Below are 23,583 nucleotides of genomic sequence, written 5' to 3'. Positions count from 1 at the left end.
TCAAGGAACTCAGCTAATGCGGTTTGGTTTGTTGTTCCGGAAGATCGTTTTCAGAAGGCCCCTCTCTGCTGGGTGCAACTAGCTAAATTTAGCACATGTAGTCACTTGCAGTTTGTAAATAAACTTTCTGTACATGCTGGTAGATAAATGAGACTAAATGAGAACACTGAAGCTGTAACTGGCTCTTGAGAGAGAGGAGGCATGAAAGGAGGCAAACAGATCTGGGGAGGTGGCTTGTTTGGGGGAGATGACTACTGAGACATGCCTGCCTGGAAATGCAAAAATTATCAGTTAACAGGGGCTGCAGTAAACAAATAAAAAAGTGACACTTTAGGAAAATAGCCTGGAAAGATTCCTGTGATAATTTTCTTGCCTCGTACAGGGATTAGTAGTATTTACTTGTTCTTTTTTTATATGTGATTGTAGTTGTTGTTGGTAATAGTGCCATCTTCTTTTTATGATTTAGATGAATACAAGAGCTATTTGTGCCCAGTGCCCTGTATTTATGCTGCCTGGTTTAGAGGTCAGAAGGTCATGTGCAGACATGTGCAGTGAGGGAACAATATTTAAGCAGGAGCTTTTTAAAAAGAAACTGGGACTACAGCAGCTATACTTATAGTTAATATTGTATATATGATTTAATAACTCCTGGCTAGATCATGAGCTTTTTCACCAAGACAGGTTATTGTTGTCGATGTTCTCTGGTCAACGGTATATTCCATTTTTTATTGGCATTACTACCAAAATAACTATCAATAATAAAATAGCAGTCTTTACTTAGTGCTCATTTTTTCAACAGCAGCCTAGCTTTCATTATGCAATCTTAATGGGATATACTCCAGGGCTAAGTAATTACCTGGCTGTGAGAGAATTGTACAAGATTAGAAAAAACCCACAAAACTGGAGCGCTTTATACCAATTGAGATTCATCTCAGACCTTTCATCTTGCTCCTCATCCATTATAGTTGTGTATTGCATATTCTCATTTTCTCTTTAAAACAGACACATTTCAGATCTTTTTGTGTTTGATCAAAGGGAAGCCTGTTCATCTGGAGGAATGTTTTGCTTTGTTGCATCTCCTGATATTTTTATCTTGTCCAACTCTTCCATGTTTTCTTCCATTTCTCACTTCCTCATGGATAAAGAGGAAAGTTAGATTTGAACTACAGTAAGTAACATTTCTTTGTTCTCCTTTCTCATTGCACTCTGTGGTGATAGTCCTCTCTCTTAAAACAAGAGTATCTTTGTTCTCTTTGTTCCACAGTTTTGGTGTGATTAATTTCTTCCTTTTCCTTTCAAAGCCATTTAGGACTTTGTTACTTTCTTGTCATCTGAAAGGATGTTTATTTTGGAGAAGAGTCTATATGAGGCAGTTATAGCAAAGGGAGGATACTCAAGATGATTTAAACTTCATGGAGTCTTCTAATTGCCTCATGTGGAGGCAGCCAAATGCAGAGTCTCATCTTCAGAAGTCACCTAACTGTGATTTGACTTCTCTCTCTCATTTTATGATGCTTTCTAATGAGGGAAGCATCCTTCTTTTCATCAGGTCTATGAACATACCATTAGATTTTTCTCCTTGAGCTGGCATGGTAGCTAGTATTATCTGAGGTGGCAAACATTCATTTTGACAAGCTTATTTGTATGGCTTAGAGAGTCACTAAACCCAAGATTCCAGTTTTGTTGAGAAATCCACTGCTAGTATTCCTATTGGTATATTACTAAAAATTTTATCTGCCGTTTGTAAAATATACAGGTTTTAGCAGATGTGAATTGTGTCTGATCAACAGAACATATCAGTGAATGTGAAAAAAAGAGTGGACATGTTTCTAAAAACTGTGGCATATGTATAATTCACACTGGAAGTTCTGCTATGAACTTCAGGAGTTCCAGATGCCGATGAAGTGTCCTCTCAGGCCATAAACTGAGAGAGCATCCTTCAGAGAGCTGCCAGAATCCAGAATTAGATTCCACTTCTGGAGATCATGGAAAACTTGAGTGAGAGTAAAATGCATCACACCGAGTATCATCGGAAGGACTGCAGTACGTTTGTGATGAAAAAGCTGTCCAAAGAGCAAGGCAATAGCAATTGAGAAAGGAGAGGCCTCGGGGAAGTCAGTGAAGCTGTCAGGAGTGGATCAACAGCATATGAGACAGAATGTACCTTATTTCAGAAGAAGTAAGGACGAAACTCATGAGCTGATGCAGTAGTGTAAATCACTTGTATTCAGATTTCTCAATGCAATATCTACAGTCATGGTCATCCGTGCCATCATCACTAGAAAGATGGTGGCTGTGGAAACGTGGGGGTTTTTTTGCAGAAATCGTTACTGTGTGAATATTAAACGTGAAGAGAATCAAAATAAAATTATAGAAGATGGTGAGAATTATGATCTAAAATTAAATATTCTGAAATAGAAAATGTGGCATACTAAGAGCCATTTACATCCATTAGGAAAATATTTATCCAAAGATAATAATGATGAACGACCTGGTAGCAAGATTGCTTGCATCTGTGAAGTTACAAGCAAGCCAAGGAAGAAAAGATCCAAGAAATGCAGCTGTCCTAAGCTGGAGGTCAGGTCTGAAAGCCCAAACCATGGAATTCATGAAGATAAAGTGATATTTATCATGTTCCCAAAGTTTTTCTGTTAATCTGCTATGTGTAGATTACTCAATGCAAGAGACAAAGTTGAAAACAATTTAATCAAAAGAACAGATGTTTAAAATGGTTTTGAGTAGACTTTTACACACAACTGATGACGTCAAGTGTCTTTGGATCTCTGTGTTCTTTTGGAAGAATCTTAGTGTAGCAGGCAATTGAGAAGTAATCAGCTGAAGAGATTCAAAGAACAGGATGTACAATGAAATTTACTCTCAAAATAGTTGAGTTAGGTGGCAATTACATGAATGAGTTAGTAATCATACAAAACAACTGACAGCCATGATTTAACTCATTAATTTCAAGATAACTCGTGAAGACCTGTAAGTACATAGGACTTTAAATTACCAGGTGGGTATTGAAGCTTCGTTTGGAAAGTTTGAGAGCATGAGATAAATGCAGTCAGTGCTAATGAGGCAGATGCTGTCAGTCTGTTAACTGCTTGGCCAATTTGATGTTGTTGATAACCAAGTAAAGTATGTAAAGTTAGGGAAGAAGCATATGATAATATCAGGAGGAATTGGTTTAGAAGTGATTCACCTGCACAGAAACATTATGACTAGATGTCTGAGTAGAAATTTAAGATGTTTTCAAGTACCAACAGAAAGAATGGAGTTGGAAAGTGCTTAGGAAGGGATGTTGGAGGGATTTGTTAGGACAAATAGTAATTGTTGTGCAACACAGAGAGCCAAAGGAGTCCCTGCGTATTCCCTGGGCACAGGCAACATTGGATGGGTTACAAGTATGACTCCTACTGAGATCGTCGTTTTCTCTGTTACTACAGAATGAATTTAATCCAAAGAATGAACAGCGTTAACTAGGCATTAACTTCACCAGGTCATTAGCACTACCAAATGATACAGAAGCTGCAGAATTTATGTTATGTTTGGTATTTCCAACAGATGACAGAGAGAGGCAACAGAGGACCCAAAGCAAGTATTCATTTCAAGAACAGAACTGTGTAGCAACGGAGAAAGGTTTTTAATCCAATCAGCAACTCAGGCCTCATCAAATTCGTGGCAGAAGAGAGTACGTTTACGTGATAAATTCTCCATATGATAAATGAGTCCCTGAGCTAATGAGTGTCTTGAAAAAAACTTGCTATATTCTCTTAGGAAAAGCTGATGGGCTTTTTTGCATGCAGTCTGTGCCTCAAGTGATGGGTACAAATCACCCACAGTTACCCCTGAAGACATGACTATTCTTGAGCTCAGCCTTGGATGCAGCAATTTTATACCTTGCCCCCAGAATATCAGATGGTCAGAACGCAAGATTCACAGGCACCCATGAAGCCGAATGCTCCCCTGAGGTTGGTGTTGGTGGAGCTGTGACAAGCCTGTGTGTTTTATTTGGGATGTTAACACTGCTGGTGCTTTTATAGGTGAGGGAAAGTTGGGAGATGGAAAACTCAAGCAGGTGTAGCTCCAAACACTGGTGACTTCAACAGACATCTTTGAAACATAGGTGACATAAAATCCTGTGATGGGCAATAGTCGGTGTCAATAACTTTCTTTTGTTAGCCTTTCTTCCAACATGAATGAAGTCAGTCCCGGCTGCCTTTGGGTTATACGCTATGTCTGTTTGCACCATGTACAGGCACACTGGAATTTGGAGGCAGTCGCTGCAGTGCAAACCTCTTTTGCTCAGTGCTGCGAGCTGTGGCTAAACAACTGATACACAGAAGAATCTGGACATGGAGCGGATGTTTGGATCATCACCACCGCAGCTGCCTTTCACATTTATTATCGGGTGTGTCCTCCTCTGTCCATGCACGTGTCCAAATCAGAAATGCCTTTGCTTGAACAAAGTGCAAACTGCAAAGCTCTACCTACCAGAAGATTAAAGATGAAGAAAGATACCAAGTAAGGTAGTTTTGCTGAAGATTTGTAAGACATGGATGTGAATTATTTTGTTTGAAATAGACTCTTATAAAAGTGTTTTATAGTATATTAACATGCTAAGGGAATATATTATGTTGTCTGTTTATGATGCTTTTAAACAATGAATGTATATAATTCTTATTGTATTAATAATCAATTTTTGGCTGATAAACATGTAAAGCTTAAATGTTACAGTGCAAAAAGATGTCACCAACAGGCAAGGCACCATTGTTGAAAGCTTAATCATCACTTTGAAGCTACCTACCAGGGTGTAGGATCTGAACAAAGTCTGGCAACACCGATGGCTTCAAAAAGCATTATTAAACTTTGCTACTTCAAATGACACCAGTAGCTGAATTTTCTGACCTTGGTTCATTGACTCCATGAGCTGAATGCTACTCCCAGGAGCTTTATACACAGCAAGCTCACCAAATTAACTGGATTTTCCTCCCAGGAGGTTCCTGACAATGACTTTTCTAATGCAGTGACACAGAGAAGCCCTGTGACAACGGTTATCTGTGCCTGACTCAGACTGGTTGAATAAGCCATCATTTCAGCTCATCGGTGTTCTAATAGCTTCCCTTTTATTGCCATGTTGTTATTTCCCTTGATATATTAATCAAGCCATTAAAAAGAAGAAAAAAAAATCAAAATAAAACCAACTTCAACAAAACACTGGTTTCCTAGTGTGTGGTGCAGCATGCTAGCAAGCCTCAAAGGAACTTGATCTATCAGTGATGGTAACGGTGTGTTGGGAGGGCGGGGGCTTTTCATAACAGTGCGTCAAGAATGAAGAGAGAGCAAACACCAATTCCGGAGGTGCACCTGCAATAGGAATAGGAAGGCAGGATGGCTCACACCATTTCATCATGCCTGCATGAATTCACCGGGAGGGGGACTTTCCTATGGAGCAGGTGATGAATGAACATACAGATTGCAGCTAAAAGGACCAAATATAATCTTTGGAAAGCCGGAGGAGATCAGGGAGCTGCAGACTGCAGCAGTGTTGTATGGTATTTCACAAAAATAAGGTCAACGTGAAACACAGATTTCTTGCTGCAACAGAAATCACCTGGGACTGCAAAGCAGTGGATTTGAGCAAACTAGCAGGAGGAATATTCATTGTAATTTCCTGAGGGACCAGACAGCACACCTACAGGCAGCCAGGAGAGACAGCTTGAATCATCAAAGAATTTGAGTCTTGAGAGCAGTGCAGAGATGTGAAAAAGCCAGCTATGTTGTGGCCAGTTGCTCATAGCACAGATGCAATGAGCAGTACCCAGGAGGTGGACTTAGTTTAAGCTGTGACTGATCCCAATTTTAGTGATTCTCAGCTCTCTCTTGTGGACAGCAATAACTGGATGGAATCCTACTATAGCTTGAAACTTACTGCACAGCCCCGAAATAAAATGCTTCTAAAGAAATTCCTTTCTCACACAAGGATGCAAAAGGTACATGGAGGCATTAGGCAGTGTGTCAAGAGATTCCAAGCTCCAGAGCCAGTGCTGCAATTTTAGCTCTAAAGAAAAATATCTCTCTCCAAAGTACATGAGCTAACTTTAAGAAGAAACGTGGGAGTCTGCTAGCTATACTTTGTCACCCTGAGCGATGCAAGATGGTATCACATACTACTTACTGTTAGAGAACTTATTGCTAGACTTGAGCACACCTAACACCTTCCTTCCTTTTCTGCTAAAATAGACGGGTAAATTAAGTACAAAGTTAAAGTACAAAATCAAATTTGTTCCTCAGCAGTATAGTTGATGACTTGCAGTATTAACCAGAATTGACCTGTGTCAGTTCATCCTGTTTCACTCTTTTTTCAAAAAGACTTGGCTAGCTTGTCGTCAAGCCTGGTATAGAGCAGGCTGAAGAGAATTCCAGCCAGCTGGTGTGCATTTTTAATGAATTTTATGTAGTCTGAGAAATTTCAGGAACCTGAGAAAATGCTTACCTAACAATATTTGAAAAAAGGAAGTAGGTAGCAGGCCAGCCATGCTGACTCCAGCAGCAGGCAAAAGAATAAAAAGGGATGATATAGGAGTCAGTTAAAAACTGGAATATAAGGACGTAAACCATGAGAAAGTAATTTTAGGTGATGCATTATTATGGAGAAAAAAGAGACCTTACCCCGCTGCGTCCTTTGACACCGTTATTTGAGGTTATTACCTCAATTTGTAGATAAAATTTCATTCACAAGGCATTTGATTAAATACTGCCTGGGGTTCCAATAAAGAAATTAGCAATAACGAGTGTGAACGAGGTGTGCTTTAAATGGATTACAAATGAACTGAGAGATGTTACAAAGTAGCCTGTGACATGAAATCATCACTGAGCGGCGTGTTTCTGATAGGATTTTTCAGAGGTGGGTACTAGATCTGACAGTAAACAGGACTTAAAAGCAAATACAGGACTGTGGTTGGTCAAATCTGGACATGGCACAAAACAGCCAGAAAAGCAAGTAGCACTAAGGACAAGGCAGTGAAACATTACGGACAAAATGCATTTTTAATATAGGCAAATGCAAAGTTATGCATTTAGGAGCAAGGAATGTGAACTTATCTTCAAAATGAGCAATTTAACTCCAAAAGCTGCAGGTCTGAGTTGGAGGCACAGGTCAGAGCGGACAAGCATCTCAATGCGATATGCTAACAATCCTGAGATCTTGCAAAAGGAGCTGGTACAGTCCTCAGGTTGGTAAGCAGGGCAGTGGAAGGAGGGAAGTGATTTCACCTGGTAAAATACTGGGTTTGCTTCTGCTGTCCAGGCTTTTAAACTGCCTCGGAAGAAGGGAGAGTCTATGAAGTTCAAAAAATGAAGAAAATGCCTCACAGCAAGAGATTTGTCTGTTTAGCTTATTTCAGAGAAGAGCATAATTAAATAATTCTCGCTATCTTAAAAAAACTTAACTAAAATACCAGTATTGAAAGGCACTTTAATTTAGCAGGGAAAGGCACAACAAGCACTAATGATTGGGAGACCAGGGGCTGAAGCCAAGTATAAAAAGAAGCAAGACACATTTAATGATGAAAATTATTAACACTGAAACAAGCTCAAAGAAGTCATGGATTCTCCATCCTGTGAAGTGTTCCAATCAAGACTGCTTCAGTTAAATGCATTTGGATAGATTTTGAGGTAAATGTGTGAAACACACAATGACCAAAGGCGAATTGGCCCCTCCAGAGGCACAGATCAGCATTTGTCAAGGTCTTGGGGCCCCCATCAGCCAGATGATGACCTGGCTGGAGGACACTCCTGCTCCTTCACCGTCTGCACACCCAGGTTTCTTGCTTTCCTACATGAGGAGGAGAAGTGACGGCCTGTGGATGAGGAGTCCCTGTCTTTCGTGAGCTCATGTGCCCAGGCCCAGGAGCTTAGAAATATGCCTGAGTCCTGCAAATTAGCTGTAGTCCTAAATGGCTGAGTAGGAGGCACTTTTGTTGGTTTGTGCAAGCAAAAGCTAACTCACTCGAGTGGGCTGCAAACATGTGCTGCAAAACCTATATTGTCTAAGTTTTTCTATTACTTTGAAAAAAAAAAGTCATGTGATATTTATAACTGGGTATTCAACTTTGTGGTTCAGACCAGAAATGACTGGCTAGAGAAAGGAGATTCCCAAGCACAGAATAAGACCCTGGTGATACTGCATGTTTCTAGTTAGATCTAGCAGTCCCTAAAGGTTCCTGCCATTAATTAATGTGTGACTGTTTGTGTAGGCAATAAGCTGCTTCTAAAAGGAGGTAAGTTTTCCAAAATGTCTGGCACTTTTCACTACTTCCATGTTAGTTTTAATTGCTTCCCTTGAGATGTACAGAAAACAGCGCAGAAACAGAAGTATTATGAATAATGGAAAAGTATTATGAAGTATTCTATCTGCATAATGACATACCAGGTGCTGATGCCGGGGGGGAGAGGGGACGTGCTGCAGGGGTGGCCTCTGTGGGAAGAGGCCGGGGCTGCCTCATGTCAGACACAGATGGTTTCGGCCAGCTCGAAAATGGACCCAGCGCAGGACACAGCTGAACCCATCAGCAAAGCTGGTGGTGCCTCTGTGGAAACATATTTTAAAAAGGATGGAGACAGAAAGTTGGTGACAAAAAGAATGAGAAACAGCAGGGGAACATCAAGGTCAGAGGAGGAGGTGGTCCATGGTGGGGCAGGCACCCCACCACCACCAAGGGACTGTGCAGCCCATGGAGGACATATGCACACATGCGCACACACCCCGGAGCACGTATGACCCCCTGGAGGTACTGCAGCCTCCATGCTGGAGCAGGTACACCCCAAAAGAGACAGCAGCCTGTGGAGGACCCACATAGGAAAAGTGTGAGAAGGAGGGAGCAGCAGACAGAAACCTCTGTGTCCTGATTGCACCCCACTGCCACCCATTGCCGCACTGAAGAGACTTGATGTAACTTGCAGTGATAATCAGGGGATTGGGGAGGAGAGGTGCTTGGATGAAGATGAGCCTGGGAAAGGTGAAGAAAAGATGATTTCCTTAAGTGTGTGTGTGTGCTGGGGGGCTTCAGGGGTGGCTTCTGTGAGAAGCTGCTAGAAGCTTCCCCTGTGTCTGACAGAGCCAGCGTCAGCTGGCTCCAAGGTGGACCCGCTGCTGGCCAAGGCCAAGCCAATCAGTGACGGTGGTAGCGCCTCTGGGATAACGTATTCAAGAAGGGAGGGGAAAAACTGTGCAACAGCTATTTGCAGCTGGAGAGAGGAGTGAGAATATGTGAGAGGAACAACTCTGCAGACACCCAGGTCAGTGAAGAAGTAGGGGGAGAGATCAGGCGCTGGAGCAGAGATTCCCCTGTAGCCCCTGGAGAAGACCATGGTGAGGCAGGCTGTCCCCCTGCAGCCCATGGAGGATGATGGTGGAGCAGATATCCACCTGCAGCCTGTGGAGTTGGTGCAGGTGCAGGTGGATGCCCAAAGGAGGCTGTGACCCCTTGGGAAACCCATGCTGGAGCAGGCTCCTGGCAGGACCTGTGGCCCTGTGGAGAGAGGAGCCCAGGCTGGAGCAGGTTTGCTGGCAGAACTTGTAACCCCGTGGGGGACCCACACTGGAGCAGTTTGCTCCTGAAGGTCTGCACCCCGTGGAAGGGACCCACGCTGGAGCAGTTCGTGAAGAACTGCAGCCCATGGGAAGGACCCACATTGGAGAAGTTTTTGGAGGGAGGGACCTCACACTGGAGCAGGGAAAGAGTGTGAGGAGGAAGGAGTGGCAGAGACCCAGGGCCAACCCACTACAACATTGTGTTTAAAATTTTCTCTAAAGTACACTCACAGCAATATGCTGAGTGAGAACTGGAAAGTAAAGATGGTGATGATTCCTGTGTAACCTGCTGTAGGTGATCCTGTTTTAGCGGGGGGGCGGGGGGGGTTGGATTAGATGATCTCCAGACATCCCTTCCAACCCCCACCGTTCTGTGATTCTGTGATCTACTTCATTGACTAAGGTAACCAAAATACAAAAAGTAAGCAGCAATTAAAAATAAGCAGCTACTCTTAAGTCTTCACTAGTTGTTATCTAGATGCCACAAGCTGTTGAGGTTTTATTTCCCTTACAAGTATTCCTTTTAATACAAGTGGGATATTTAAGCTAATATATGCCACTGATAGTTATTATTCTGAGTACAGTTGACATCTGAAAGCCAGTAATCACGCTGAAACACCATATTAAAATGTTAATTTATCAATAGGACGGGCAATCTAGTCATGCTCCCAGTTAGGCCATTTCAGTCTTCCCATTGCTTTCTACATGACAGTTGAGGAAAGAGCAACCCAGGCATGCCAAGAGATACACAAGAGGGTGAATCAGGTGTGATTAGGATTTCCTCTTTGTTATCCTTGAAATCACCTTGCAAGAGATTCTTCTTAAATTTTGATCAAAAGATACTATAAATCTTATTTTTTTTCTTGTCTTCACATCTCTTCAAAGCAGGATAGATTCAGGGAAGATTCATCTCCAAAGGAAAAAGAGAGTGATGAGTCTTTCTTGCTGCCGCTGTGAGGGTCAGGGCTGCCAGCTGCAGCCAGCTGTGTAGAGCTTTATTCCTCCCGGCGATGACAAGAGCAGCTGTGGCTCCAAAGCCCCTGTCAGCTCAGAGATGATTTGTTATGGATGATCTGTCAGGGGCTGTCCCAGCTGATGTCTCTGTGTCACCTCTTCAAATAAATGAGAAGCCTTGCTTCACGGTGAGCGCTGCGCTCCTGCTGAGCTCCCCCAACCTTTCTGTCCCCAGGACACCGCTGTGACCCTCTGCATGTGCAGCAAGGGCTGCGTGGCAGCAGTTGTCATCACATAATTGGTTAGCTGTGACGAAGTAGTTTTCTGTCGAGAGGGGACAATCAAGCCATGACGGCCTGAGGCAAGACAGGGGTTTTTGTTTTCCAGAATCAAGGCGGCACTGAAGAAGAGGGCAGGGTGGACCAAAGTCCTGAGGTTTCTGTGGCGCTCAGCACAGTTTCTACTCATGCAATTTGGGGATACTCAGTGACAACTCCTGTATGCAGCATGATTTAGAGGCATATTTGCAGCTGTATAACAGCAGCACGGACTCTCTTATCTTTGTTGAGTCAGTACAGATGTGGGCTTGTTTCTGTGCCCTCTGATGCGGCAGTCCTTAACTCCACTGGGAAGGAAGAAGGCAGTTACTCTTTTCAGCCAGCAGCTGCCACTACTGCCTTTCTCCGGCTCAAAACAGTGTTGAAGGAGAAGGTATTTGCTGAGCAGCTGGACTTCTGCTTGTTTGTGGGTTTTGTTCCTTTGCTGAAAAAAGAGGGACTTGAGCTGGCAGTGTTTATTCCCTTAACTTCTCAGCACCAGCTGCTGTTGTTTCTGGAAGACGCAGAGTAATAATCCTGGGGCTTTTATGTGGATTGCCAAGCTTTCTATTTAGCTACTATCACAATTTAATACATGTGGCTGATGCTGTAAAAGGCTAACTATACACAGGGGGAGAATCAGGAAGAAAAATTATGTGAGGGACTTCTGTTAAGCTCCACCCTCAAAATAAACTCTGTCCCTGTGACGTGATATGATGAGCGCATTGAACAGATGTTGAGTTTGATCACGTCTTGGTCTTAGACTCTTGGGGCTTTTCTCTCCCTCATGAAGTCCAGAAGCACTCGGGGGATGAATTGAGTCCCAGATGCTTAAATTCTAACTGAGATTTATAGGACTCTGAGTATTACTTTAGATTGGTTTGTTCTTTGACACGGTTTGATGCTGCCTCTCTTTTATTAGGTGCTGTGAAAAGCAGCAAAACAAAGTTGGCATAGAAGGTGCTGTGCTTGGATAGATGAGCTAGGGTGCCCTGAAATGAACAGGGCAAGTCATAGTGCAGGGGCCCAGTGCAGGTAAATTGTTGGTTACTCTTGCATCTTTTTTGCAAAGCTGTCAAAACCTTGGCCTCTCTTTGCTTTTACTGAAGTCGTGCTTCCTGCAGAACTAAACGTTTTTCTGTGCCAGCCCAATCTGCACCGTGACTGCACTGGACAGGAAAGCAGGACAACCGATAAAAGTAGGTGTGACCTGTAGGCATCTGCAGGGCCAGGGGTAAGCGAACAGCTAATAGAAATGTTCCGTTCATTAACTTTTGACAAAAGAAAAATAGAGTGGTAGTTTTAATAGGAGTGCCTGTTTAATATTAAAAGTTTGGTCTAATATTTTTCTAATTAAAAAAAAAAAGAAAACCTAAAATTCCTTTGATGAAAACATTTAGATGGCAGCTAATTCTTCTTAAAAACGTTACTTGGGAACTGCTACTGGGTAGCAAGGGCTGCACTTTTTAAAAAGGCAGCAGGCCAGACTTGTAACTATAGTATCATTTTCCCAAAGTCACTTTGAGGTGGCTGGGCTTCACAGAGCATCAGTGTCGGTAGCCCTCGGGTGCTGGCTGCAGAAGGCACGGCTGGTGCAGCTCTGCACGCTGTCAGTGTCTGGTCATTTCCCGGGCAGAGGAGGCTATACACTGAAAACATTTGATTTTCACACAGGTGCATGCATACGACTCTGTGCACTGCTTGTTTTATCGATGTGTTGACCTCTGGAGACTCAAAATTATTTCCTTACCTTCTCAGAGTCTTTGAGAGTTTAATAGGGACCGCAATGGGAATACACAATTAGCTTGAGTCTTCACACAGTGCAAACTTAACTATTCACACACCTGTTAATTTTAATTCTGTAATGTTTGGTAGTTGTTAGTTGAAACAATGGCTGGGGGGTTTTTTGATAGCAGAAGTTGGTGGTTTAGTACATGGTCAGTGCTGACACCTTCTCTGTGCGAGTAACCTGTCAGCCTTCCACAGGGGCTGTGATTTCCTCCCGCAGCAGTCGAGGTGTAGGGGACTGGCACAGTTTGAAGCCGGTCTGGATAATGTTCAGCCCAGCAGGAAGGAAACTAGATTGCATCTCTCTAATGGTGCTGCTTTGGGCCCTCAAGCAAATCCTGATTGGGTTTTGGGTTTTAAAAAAAAAATAAATAAATGCAATAGAGGTCACTTAGCTGTGAGTAATTAAATGGTAATCAGTTTTTAATCTTTGAGCCTATTTTTTATTACTTTGCTACAGTAATTGCATAACTCCCAGCAGTGAATGTGTTTTTACTCGGCTGAAGCCTAAATGATTTATTTCCTCCTTTCGGTAAATATTTAAAGATCCCATTGATAATTCCTACCTCTGAGCCTGAGAGCTGGAAGCAGCACATTCATCACACATAACAAAGAATTTTAATTCTTGCTTTGAGGGAAAACATGGCTAAATCTTAATCACAAATGAAACATTTACCCTGAAATGAATATTTCCAGGAAAATTCTACCTGACTACGCCAGTCACAGAAGTGCGAGGGACCTACTGAGCCTGTCCTGAGGTTTCAAAGTAGCCGTTCAGAAGCTGGTCAAGCTCTACCCTAACGCTGGCTGCGCTCTTTGCTCCTCTTTGGAGACTGCTCCAGAGCAACAGTCCTGTGGTTGTTAGAAACCTTCTGGTCTCCAGCCTAAGCGTGCGTGCGGCTTTTATCGTGCTGCTATGTCTTCTCAGGCTTGGAAACTTTCAGAGTTAGGAAACAGAAATTCTCAGTTGAAGGTGATCCTTCCTCTCTCCCACCTGCCGGGGGAGACCTATTGTCCCTTTGCACCACTGGGAATAACCTCTTGTCACCACGTAGCGGTGAGACATCGAAGTGGGCTTTTAAGTAAAAGTGTTTAGTCTTAGTGTGTGATAAAATACAGACTAAGGGCAAGGCTGGGAAATAACCTAGCCCAAATTCCTAAACGTGAACAAGAAAGATATTTACATGGGAGGGGCAGTATAGCAGACTTCTGTATTTGTACTCTCTAGAAACCATTACGACATATCAATGGTAATGTATTTTCATATTTAATATGGATACTATGATGGCCATTAATTCATGGAAATTATTAAGGTTTGAATTGATAGAATAATTTAAAACAGGATTTAAATGTGAATTTCTTTTTGAAGAGAAGTTTAATGCAAATGAAGCTAACATGGCACTCTGAAAATTGACTGGAGCTCAGCGGAAGCCACTCTGAAAATCCAAACAGCTTCATTCTTAATGTTGGACCATTTATGACATTGTGACCATGAAAAGTGGATTTAGCATAAGATTTCTTTTACGCATATGTTAGGCCTTTTTTTGGTGGTGCAAATCAGCCTCGTTCAGATTGGGTAAAAGTGACAATAAAAATCAGGACATTAATTTTAAATAGAGCTGGTAAGTTTTTCAGAACAAACCAATTTTATTTTTAAAAACCCGCTGTTTCCAGCAGAGGTAATGCGAGGTCTTTGCTTGCTTCCCCAGGGAGCGCCGGGCCGGGCGGGAGCCTGGCCCAGGGGAGACCCGGCTGCCCGGCATCCGCTGCCGGGGGAGGTTGAGCCAGAGCCCCCGGGCCTCCCGCCTGCTCCCGCACCCTTTCCCGCAGGAAGGCCCGCGGGGCGGGGGCGGCGGCCTCCCCCGGGCCGCGGCGGCGGGCACCGGCCGCCCCTCTCCGTGGTGCTGAAGCGGCTCCCGCCGCCCCCGCGGGCGCGGGCCGTCCGCCCAGGGCCCGCCCCTGCCGCCGCCGCCGCTGCTGCCGCTGCTGCGGCTCCTGCGCCGCCCCCGCCCCGCGGCCGCGCAGCGCCGGGCGGGCTCTGGCGGGGCGCCATGGCGGAGCGCGGGGCCTGAGGCGGCGCGGGGCGGCATGGAGGCGGATTTCGCCGCCTTCGGGAGCCCGCTGTGCGGCGAGGTCAAGCGCTTCTGCAGGCGGATGCGGGAGACCTACCGGGAGATCAAGGAGGACCTCACCCCCTACAAGGATGACCGTTACTACCGGTACGGGCGCGGGCGTGCCTCTCCCCCGGGACCCAGGGCCCTGCCCGCCCGCCGGGGCTCCGCCCGGCTTGTCCGGGGTGGCCTCCGCGGCGCTCGGTCGGGACTCCGGAGGGGACCAGGCCGTCTTCACGGGGCGAGCGGAGGGGTTGGGCTGGGACCGGCAGAGGGAAATCTGGGGCCGGGCTTCATGCGACGACCCCCGGCACCGTTTCGTGCCGTGCACCCGGGAGCAGCCGCCCCAGCCCGGGAGCCATCTTCAGGCCCCGCAGTCCCGGGCGTGCAGCAGCGGGGAGCGGCGGGGGCCCCGCCGCGGCGGATGGGGCGGTCTGGTCTGCTCTGCCCGGGGGGACGTGGTCTGGCAGCGCCTCTGGGCAGAAGGTCCAACTGCTTCTACCCTCACGTATTAATTTCCTTATATCGGTGATAAAAGCTATTTCCATTTGCGTTCCTCTGTGCTGCGCCTTTCCCACGGTCTAGGGAAGCAAGCTAGGGGAATGTGGGCTAAAGCAGCCGTGAAACAATCCCGGAATAGTTACAAAACCGGCTAGGAAATCAGAGTGGTTGGCAAAGGTTGAGGTCAAAAGGGACAGATGTACTGAGCAGGCTACACCCGTGTTTCTTCTGTGCCTGGGCCCGTCTTCTCTTTCCATAAGTGACCAGTGATGGCTGGAGAGCATTAATGTTTTGAGATTACACAAGGGTAGGAAGGACTCCAAAGGTGTTGGAGGATGGGGCTATAAATTAAAATAATTTTTGGATTGGAGAAAGGGTCTGAAAAAGTAGAATGAAAATCAGGAGAAACAAATGCCAGGAACTACACAGAAAATGAACGCTATTCAGCCACACAAATACAGGTTGGGGAATGAACAGTTATATACCATTTTTGTAAAAAAGAGTATGGGAATTCTAATGCTTTATAAAATAACCTCTTTCAACAATGGCATTGTCTTATTCACATGACAAAGGTAAAAGCAATTTGGGGTGTACAACAGAAGCACAGGTCACAAGATGTGAGAATTAAACCATCTAATTTAGTGACCACTCCAGACCTCAGCTGGAGCTGTGTCCGGGTCTGGGCACCACACTTCAAGGGCCTGCCAGTGGAAGAGAGCCTAAGGACAGGGACATGGACAAACAAAGGCCTAGAAAATATAGCTGTGAGGAAAATTTGGGTAACTTACCCAAAAGAAGAAACATCTAAGTTGGGGGAATAGGAGTTTCTGTAAAGAGAAACTTCATGCTCATTTGGACATGCTGCAGAATAACTTAAGTTCATACTAGACATTAAGAAAAAACTTCTGAGTGGGATGGATGGTAAAACACTATAGAAAGGATTATCCAGGGAGACTGTACCATCTCCATCACTGGAGTTCTTTAAAAACTTTTGACAAATGCATACTAAGAAAGATGTAGATCTGGCAGACTCTCCTGAGACAGAAGGAAAGATAAGGTACCTTGTGAGGTCTCTTCCAGCTCTATTTTACTATGAATCTGAGTATAGATACTCCTGTCTGTGCGCAGTGCCCCAGTTCTCCTGCTTACATCATTTGAGTTCAGTATGCTGTGTTTGTTTTCCCCAATGAAGGGGAATGTGCTCCATTACACTGAATTTGTCTCATTGTTCACAATAGCAAAGACTACAGAGAGTCACAGAGTTTGGAAACGCTGCCTGACAGCTTGGCAGAGTTTCACACAACCACCATCCTGCCTGTCAAAACAGCGGCTTCTTGTACCTGGGCATAGTGTGAGAAGCCATGGGAGGTGATAAGGAGTGGTGGCAAGGTACCTGTGTGCATCCGGTGTTGCGATAATGAGTATAGGCACTAGAATGGAGAAAGAGGGGAGACATGGGCTTTGGACTAACAAATAAGAGGTCCTGGGAGAGGCATTTGTTCAGCTGTGTTTCCAGAAGAAACCTGAGCTCTCCACGGTAAATTGTCATTAGCTCATTTTTATGACTAAAAGTGTGTATGGAGGGACTTTCTGTATTGAAAAGAGAAGACACTACGCCACCGAATGAAATGAGCTTGAGTTAGGGCTAGACTGCCCTTTCTTCAGTGAGAGTACCCCAAGAGGTATCAGCTGCAAGTCATCTAGAATGAAGTGGAGTAATATTGGGTTCTTGGCAAGGAAATAACATTTCGTGACTTAGAAATCATGCTAGTACTTCTCTGCATTCCCAAGACCTTAACCTAAGTGACCTAGCATAGAATAAGTTTACTATCACTGCATACCTGCTGTTCTGGTGTTTCCCTTTAGCATCATTGACGGGTGTAGCAATGGCACCTGCTTTTCAGATTCCTGGTAAGGAGGAGAGTGTCCGTTGCTATTTCTTGATGCTATCATGCATTCTTCTTACAGCCAACTCTCACCTGTGGGAAGGAGAATTACGTATTTCATCCTCTTTCTATTTTATTCAGTACCTTTGATCAGGTTATAAATGAGCACACTCAGAGATGTAATGGAGATACTAACTGCTCTGATGGCCGAAGGAGTTTTGGAAATTTGACTGAGGAAATGCAGTGTGGCTTGTCTTTACTTCAAATCAGGGAGGTTCTCTAAAATAATCTGGTTACTAAAAGCAAATAATATACCAGACTGACAAAATTAAGAGATGGTAAAACCATATAAAAACATGTTTTTTCCCTCTCACACACTGTATTCACAAATGTGCAGCTGTCAACCACTGCCAGCCCTAACTCTCCCCTCCCACTTGAGCAAAGCCATTTGACCATCAGCTGGTGGTTTCCAACGCCTCTTTGGAAAGGGAGCGGACCAGTCCATTAAGTGGTAGGGAAGGGGGGGCAGGGGCATGAGTTGGCAAGTAATCAATACTTGCTAGAAAAAAAAAAAATTAAAATTCGCTGCTGCAGTCTCACTCTTGATTTCTGTAGGGACATCTTTCTCAGAGTGCCAACAGGGAAACTCAAAACCGGAAAGCTTTGGGGCAGAGCTGATACAGAAATGGAAAAACATCAAGTCCCTTTGTGGCTGGCAGGGGAATTGCTTTTCTTGACTCAGGAGTGCTCGTTGTACGCTGTGTTGGTATGTGCTCGTTCTCAGTGACAAGGGATTCAGTGCAAGGGACGACCTAGCTCAGCGCTGGCTGATGAAGCTGTTATCCCAAGTGACTGTGCTCTCGCTTGCATGGATGGCTGAGTCATTTCCAATTCAGCTGTGAGGCCGTCCCAGTTTAGTGATGTCTTTTGGCAATGGTTTCCTTTAAAGCATGGTGCTCTTGAACATGTGGTTCAGCAGCTGTCTGTGAATAGCCTGTTCTTTGGGCAGGGTGACAACTAATGGTGGGAGGCTCCTCAGCCATCTCAAGCTATGCTATCCTCACTCCGCAGAGCCCCAGGGCACTCATCCACACTATAGGGATGAAGGGGTGTCTATGTTAGCGAGTTTGTTTCTGCCAATAGCCCGGAATAATCTCTAAATTGTGCCTCGTGGTGTATTTCCCCACGAGCAAGTGCTAGTTTACCCAGCCATCTGGGAGAGGATGGAGAGGGCAGGGTTAGCCATGGCTCAGCATGCTGATTAACGCCATCTGTCTGGGTTGATAAAAGAGGCTGTATATTTACAGACCAATGGGCACGATATTAAATAACCTCATTGGTAACCCAAATACAAGGTTGGTCTGGACTTAGTACGGCTAAGATCAATCTGCGGTACACCAGGAGACACTTGGTGCAGTAGATAAGCTCAGAGAAGGCAGAAGAAAGGAAAAGTTTTATGCTGTCCCATCAGTCCTGGGGACTGCCACAAAGTGACTGCACTTAATTTATTACAGCAACTTTGGGATTACTCTAATTTATACACCTGAAAAACCTCCAAACAAGCCACTTGAATGAACAGTTTGCTCTCCAGTGTCTCTCCCTCCCACTCCAATATGTTCCTTCCTCCCCCAGCACTAGGCGCAGGGAGAACTGATGGAGGGCTGGCAGCCGATGCCTCCATCCACTGCACTAGGCAATTTTAAGCAAACTCTTGGTACGAAAAGAGCTTAGTACCGATGGTACTGAACCATCTACATTTTTATCTCTTCGACTTGTCGTCAGCGACATACGCAAAGCTTACCAGAAGACCTCACAATCACAATCAGCTGACAGTTATTTCAGTGGGAGTTTCATAACTCTATCCCCTAGCTAACATTGAGGAGTTCAGCATGCTGAAAACATTTTGATAGGAAAGCAACCAACCAAAGTGCCTACCTGATACAGAGGAGAAAGCAGGAGGGTGGGCCAAATTGTGGTCTGACATCAGAGTTGCATAACTATAAGTAACAGCTCAGTATTCTTGAAAAATCAATGTATAGGTTAATGAACATATCCCACTGGCCAATCAGCTCATACAGGGAAGCACGATGTCGACACTGAATTTAGTAATAATACCCGGAGATAAGATAAATGACCTACAATCCGCCCTGCTTTAAATAAGGAATACATTTTAAACTCCTATCATGCAATAATATGACATTTTGTACATCAAAAAGAAAAGACTATACATAGGACATTGTGAAATGTATTATTCAACTTACAGCTTTAATGCTTGATGTTGCTTATATGGGTAACAGAAGAGGTAACTATAGATGATACTGATATTCTTAATTTCTCAACATCTCCTATTAGTGTTTGCAGTTCATTAAAACATAGCTAATCTTCAGAATATGTGGGAAAAGTTAATTCACAGTGGTTCTGCTCCTTTGGCAAAAAGACCAGAGAACAGCACATAATTCAACTTAGCAATAAAGAGAAGATGTTCCTTTTTCTTTAGAGAAACTCTAGTGCCTGTGTGCTTCAGAGAAGAAACTTGAATTCTGCCAGAGAGGGCTGTTATGATAAGGATACACTTCTTCCCACCTTCTTAAAATCTTTCCCAAGTGCTCAAAGTCCAAGTCTGTGAGAAGCCAAGGGGTCGGCAAGACCTTGCTGGAGAATTGCAGTCAAATTCCCTGAAGGTTCACGCTGCTTCCAGCCTAGACCTGGGCAGGATCTTCAGTGGCTGCTTCAAGCCACAGCTGGTACCTCTCTTGTTCTTCCAGACCTCACCGCTGGGTCCTGGCATTTGGGGGAAGAACCTGAATGACCCCAGTGTGAAGTACACAGCCAGGGCTAGAAGGCTTGCAACAGCAGGAGGAGAAGACTAACACTGTAGCTTCAGGATTGCTTTAAGCTGCCATAAGTTGGCTCTGCGGCTGGAGGAAGCCATCCTTGATCTCCTTTCCCTAGTCACACATTTCTGTTCTCTTCCTCATCTGCCCACAAATATTCCTGTAGCTGCACAGTGACTGAGCAACCAATCCAGCAGAACATCATTGTTTTGGTTTTTGGTGTTTGTTTTTTTTTTTTCCTGAGTGGCTTTTAACTCAGATAATTTCCATTATTTGATTCACCACTCTACTGCACAAACATATGTGCTAGCAAAAATCTGACTCTGTGCTTGCAGAGGGAGAGGGGTTTCACAGTGCCTCCCTTCTAAGTGTTTAGTTTGTAAACTCAATACCATTATTTTCACAAAACTTACAGGGTGCAACATAGGTGTTTACGATCTACTCACAACCCTTTGGAAGTTGGTAGATGGCAAAGAGAAATGTGGTCCCATGGCTAACTGAAGTGAGCTGGATTTCAAGCTCTGCGACCCACGCTGTTCTCCAAGTTTTGGCAAGGCTGTCTCTCCATGCTTCAGTTTCCTACCTGTTTCATGAGAAGAATGTAGTTTTGTTTTGAGGAGAATAAATTCATTCATGTTAGTCAGACACCGGAGTGCTGGAGGGATTGGAGCAATCATCCAAACAGCTCAGATGCACGCACATAAATGGCAGCAGTTGTAACTCTGCAACTGCGCTTCCCAGAACACTGGAAATGGTTGCAGTTGCTGTAAGCATTATTCCATCATTTTCTGGCCAGGGAGAACTTGTTGGAGAAGCCTGAAGTGTGCTGAAAGCTACACACTGCATGTCATAGTCACCTGTGACCTAATGACTTCAAATTGTGGCTTAGCCGCACTACCTTGTTCTGAGCACATATGGTTTGTTAGGTTGTCCTGATTACTCAAAGCTTTATTATCTGCCCTACCGCAGGGATTTTTGTTGATCGAAAATTTCTAAATGCCTTTCCTTCATCACTTGGTATTATGCACTTCTCAAGACAGCCTTTTTATGAGATTACTAAATAATCATCAGCGCTATAAATCACTGATCTGACTGATGGGATAAATATCAGTATAAAATACTGAATTAATTCCCAGCATGTTTCTTTTGGGTTTAGTGGTGTTACACAAGAGACATACTGGGTCCCACAGGTCACCAGTAATGACATATATTACCCATAGGGCAATTGAATGAAAGGAATAATATTATTAATGTTAAGTACCTTTAAGATGTAACTGCAATGAAACCATCTCACCATCTAAGTAAGCTTTTAATGGAAGTATTTGATTGTTGAAGAGATAATTGTTAAATCATATATATTGACTGATCTAGTAAACATTTCTGGGGTCATCCCAGGATGGCTCTACCTTATGTATATGATAAAGACCAAAGCCAGGAAGTTACTCTGAATTTTATCCTAGACTAGACACCAGGTATCCCCACATGTTTAAGTAACTGCAGTGCTGGCTTTCTATAAGCAAATATTAGAGTTATCAAAAACGAATAAAAAATATAACTTGGCAAAATCCCTAAAACTGCCTGGTTTTCACCATTCCTACCCAATGGATTGGTTGACAATCTTTGTTGCCCAGTCTCAGGACATTTAATAGGAAAGCAGAACAAAATCCATCTTCATCTCAACATTTGTGCAAGAATAAAATAGCGTGAGGTGCGATCTGGAGATTATTATTAAGTAGTGCGTTTGAAGTAATAGCTTACTCCTAGGATTTAATTTCTGGAGCTTGTGAGCTGACTGAATTCTCTGTGAACATGATACATTAATCACAGCCCTTGAATACCACGAAGCTGCATGCAGGTGACTGCAGCGATGGCATTTTCATTCCACTGAAAAAGCCATTGCCATTTGATCAGGCCGGGGAAAAAATCATTTGCAGACTGGGAGGCTGTCTCTAATGGGCACTAAACACGCACGTGTTTGGCGTGGATACGTCTCACGTCAGTCCCTAGGCCTAAAACGGACAGGCTTAAATTGGATTCAGAACCACTTCTCCATCTTATGTATTTTCTGTTTATAAGCTTAAATTTCCCTCCAATGAATGTGGTTGCTACTACTACAATAGAAGCTGAAAAAGGGCGCTGGAAATGGGGAAACCCCTGCTGTCGCCCCCGTAGAATGACGTATGTTGAACGCCCAGCGTTCAGCAGGGAAGGACAAGCCGTACGCTTGCGCTCAAGGCCTGTTCACCAAAGCGAAGGTGACGCTTCGAAGCGCCGAAGCTGAGCGCCCGATTTGAACTGCCTTCCCGAGGAGGCTCTGCCTCCCGCGGCCCCGGGCGGCCGTCGGGGCTGCCTGGGCGGGTTGGCGGCCCGTGACTACGCCCGTTGCCCAACCCGGCGGCTCCCACTCTGGAAAAGCGGCGGTTGCAGCTTGCGGTACCGCGCGGGAGACGGCGGTTTGCCCCTCAGGCTGCAGGCCGGGCCTCGACCGCCGTGCCTGCTCAAAGCCGGGGCCGCCAGCCGCTCCCTCCCGCCCGCAGGACCCGCGCAGTCGGGAGCGAGCCGCAGACCGCAGGCCACTGTCCCCTCCGGCTCGCCGTAGCGCCGCCGCCCCCTGCCAGCAGCATCGCCCTTCGGCCCCGCGGCTGAGGAGCAGCGGGGGCTGTCGTGACGTCTTCCGAGCCGCGTGGCGGCCGAGTGACGTACGCGGAAGCCGCCGCGAGGTACCGCTCGCGATTGTGCCACGGCAGCGGCGGCAGCTCCCGGGCGAGGGGGAGGAGGTGCCTCGACTGCGCATGCGGCGCCGGGATGGAGCCGTGAGTAGTGAGCGGGGGAGGAGCGGGGTGGTCGCCGCTCGCGCGCCGGGGGCGGGAGGGGCGCGAGGCCGCGGCGGAGTTGGGGCTTGGCGGCGAGGACCCTTTGCGCGTGTTGGGTGCTCGGCGGGGTGGGCGGCTCGCGGGTCTGCGCTCGGGCGCTGGCGGCAGGAGCGGCCGTTCAGCGGCCGACGGGGAGCCCGGCGGAGGGTCCCGGTGCCCCGCGGCTGCCACCGCCCCGGCCGCCGGCGCGGTCCGCTAGGTCTCGGGGGCGGGGGGCAACGCACCGACCCGGCGCTGCCGGCACCGGGACGTGCTGGTTTGCTTGGGGCTGGGTCCGGGAGAAGATACATCTTCCTCTGGTCGGTGCGGTAATTGAAGCTTTTCCCCTGTAAAGACTCGAATCTCGTCATCAAGTTTATACGCGTTAATCCTCATGAAGGAAATAAGATCACCGAGGGTTAAATGGTTAAATTAATGTTCCTGAGGCTATGGTTCACCGTCAGAAACCTGAGGGTGACTGCCCGCTTCTTTAGAGGAATGCTGGTTTTCCTCTTCTGTGGTGAATACCGCCCCCCCCCCCCCCGATTGTGTCTGTTAAGGAAAAAGAAAAACTTGTTTTCCCGGATATGTCTTTGCATGGATAGAGCTATAGTCGTGACTAATTATTCAGACTTCAATGAATACAACAAACAAGATACTGAAAAAAGCCGAACCCACCTTGTTGCACGTGAACTGTTTAGCGTAGTCATGGTTAGCTGTCAGTTGTCCTATAACAGTACTATGT

At 45.4% G+C, this 23,583-nt stretch overlaps 1 protein-coding gene across 3 annotated transcripts in view; it reads left to right on the top strand.

Annotated features, from left to right (window-relative positions):
* The first annotated feature begins 14,599 nt into the window (after window positions 1-14,599).
* The window catches only part of TMEM181 (transmembrane protein 181), a 36,025-nt gene continuing 27,041 nt past the window's right edge, over window positions 14,600-23,583 (top strand). The window contains exon 1 of one of the 3 annotated variants that reach the window (XM_054821311.1): window positions 14,600-14,873. In XM_054821311.1, the coding sequence (XP_054677286.1) occupies window positions 14,743-14,873 (131 nt within the window). In that variant the 5' untranslated portion in view covers window positions 14,600-14,742. Of the gene's footprint in view, window positions 14,874-22,686; window positions 22,800-22,930; window positions 23,454-23,583 lie in introns of those variants that run through there. The other 2 variants (XM_054821312.1, XM_054821314.1) reach the window with 2 other exon arrangements.

This window comes from Grus americana, chromosome 3 (genome assembly GCF_028858705.1).
Source record: "Grus americana isolate bGruAme1 chromosome 3, bGruAme1.mat, whole genome shotgun sequence".
NCBI classification, from domain to species: domain Eukaryota; kingdom Metazoa; phylum Chordata; class Aves; order Gruiformes; family Gruidae; genus Grus; species Grus americana.
This window is presented reverse-complemented; position numbering and strand designations above follow the sequence as displayed.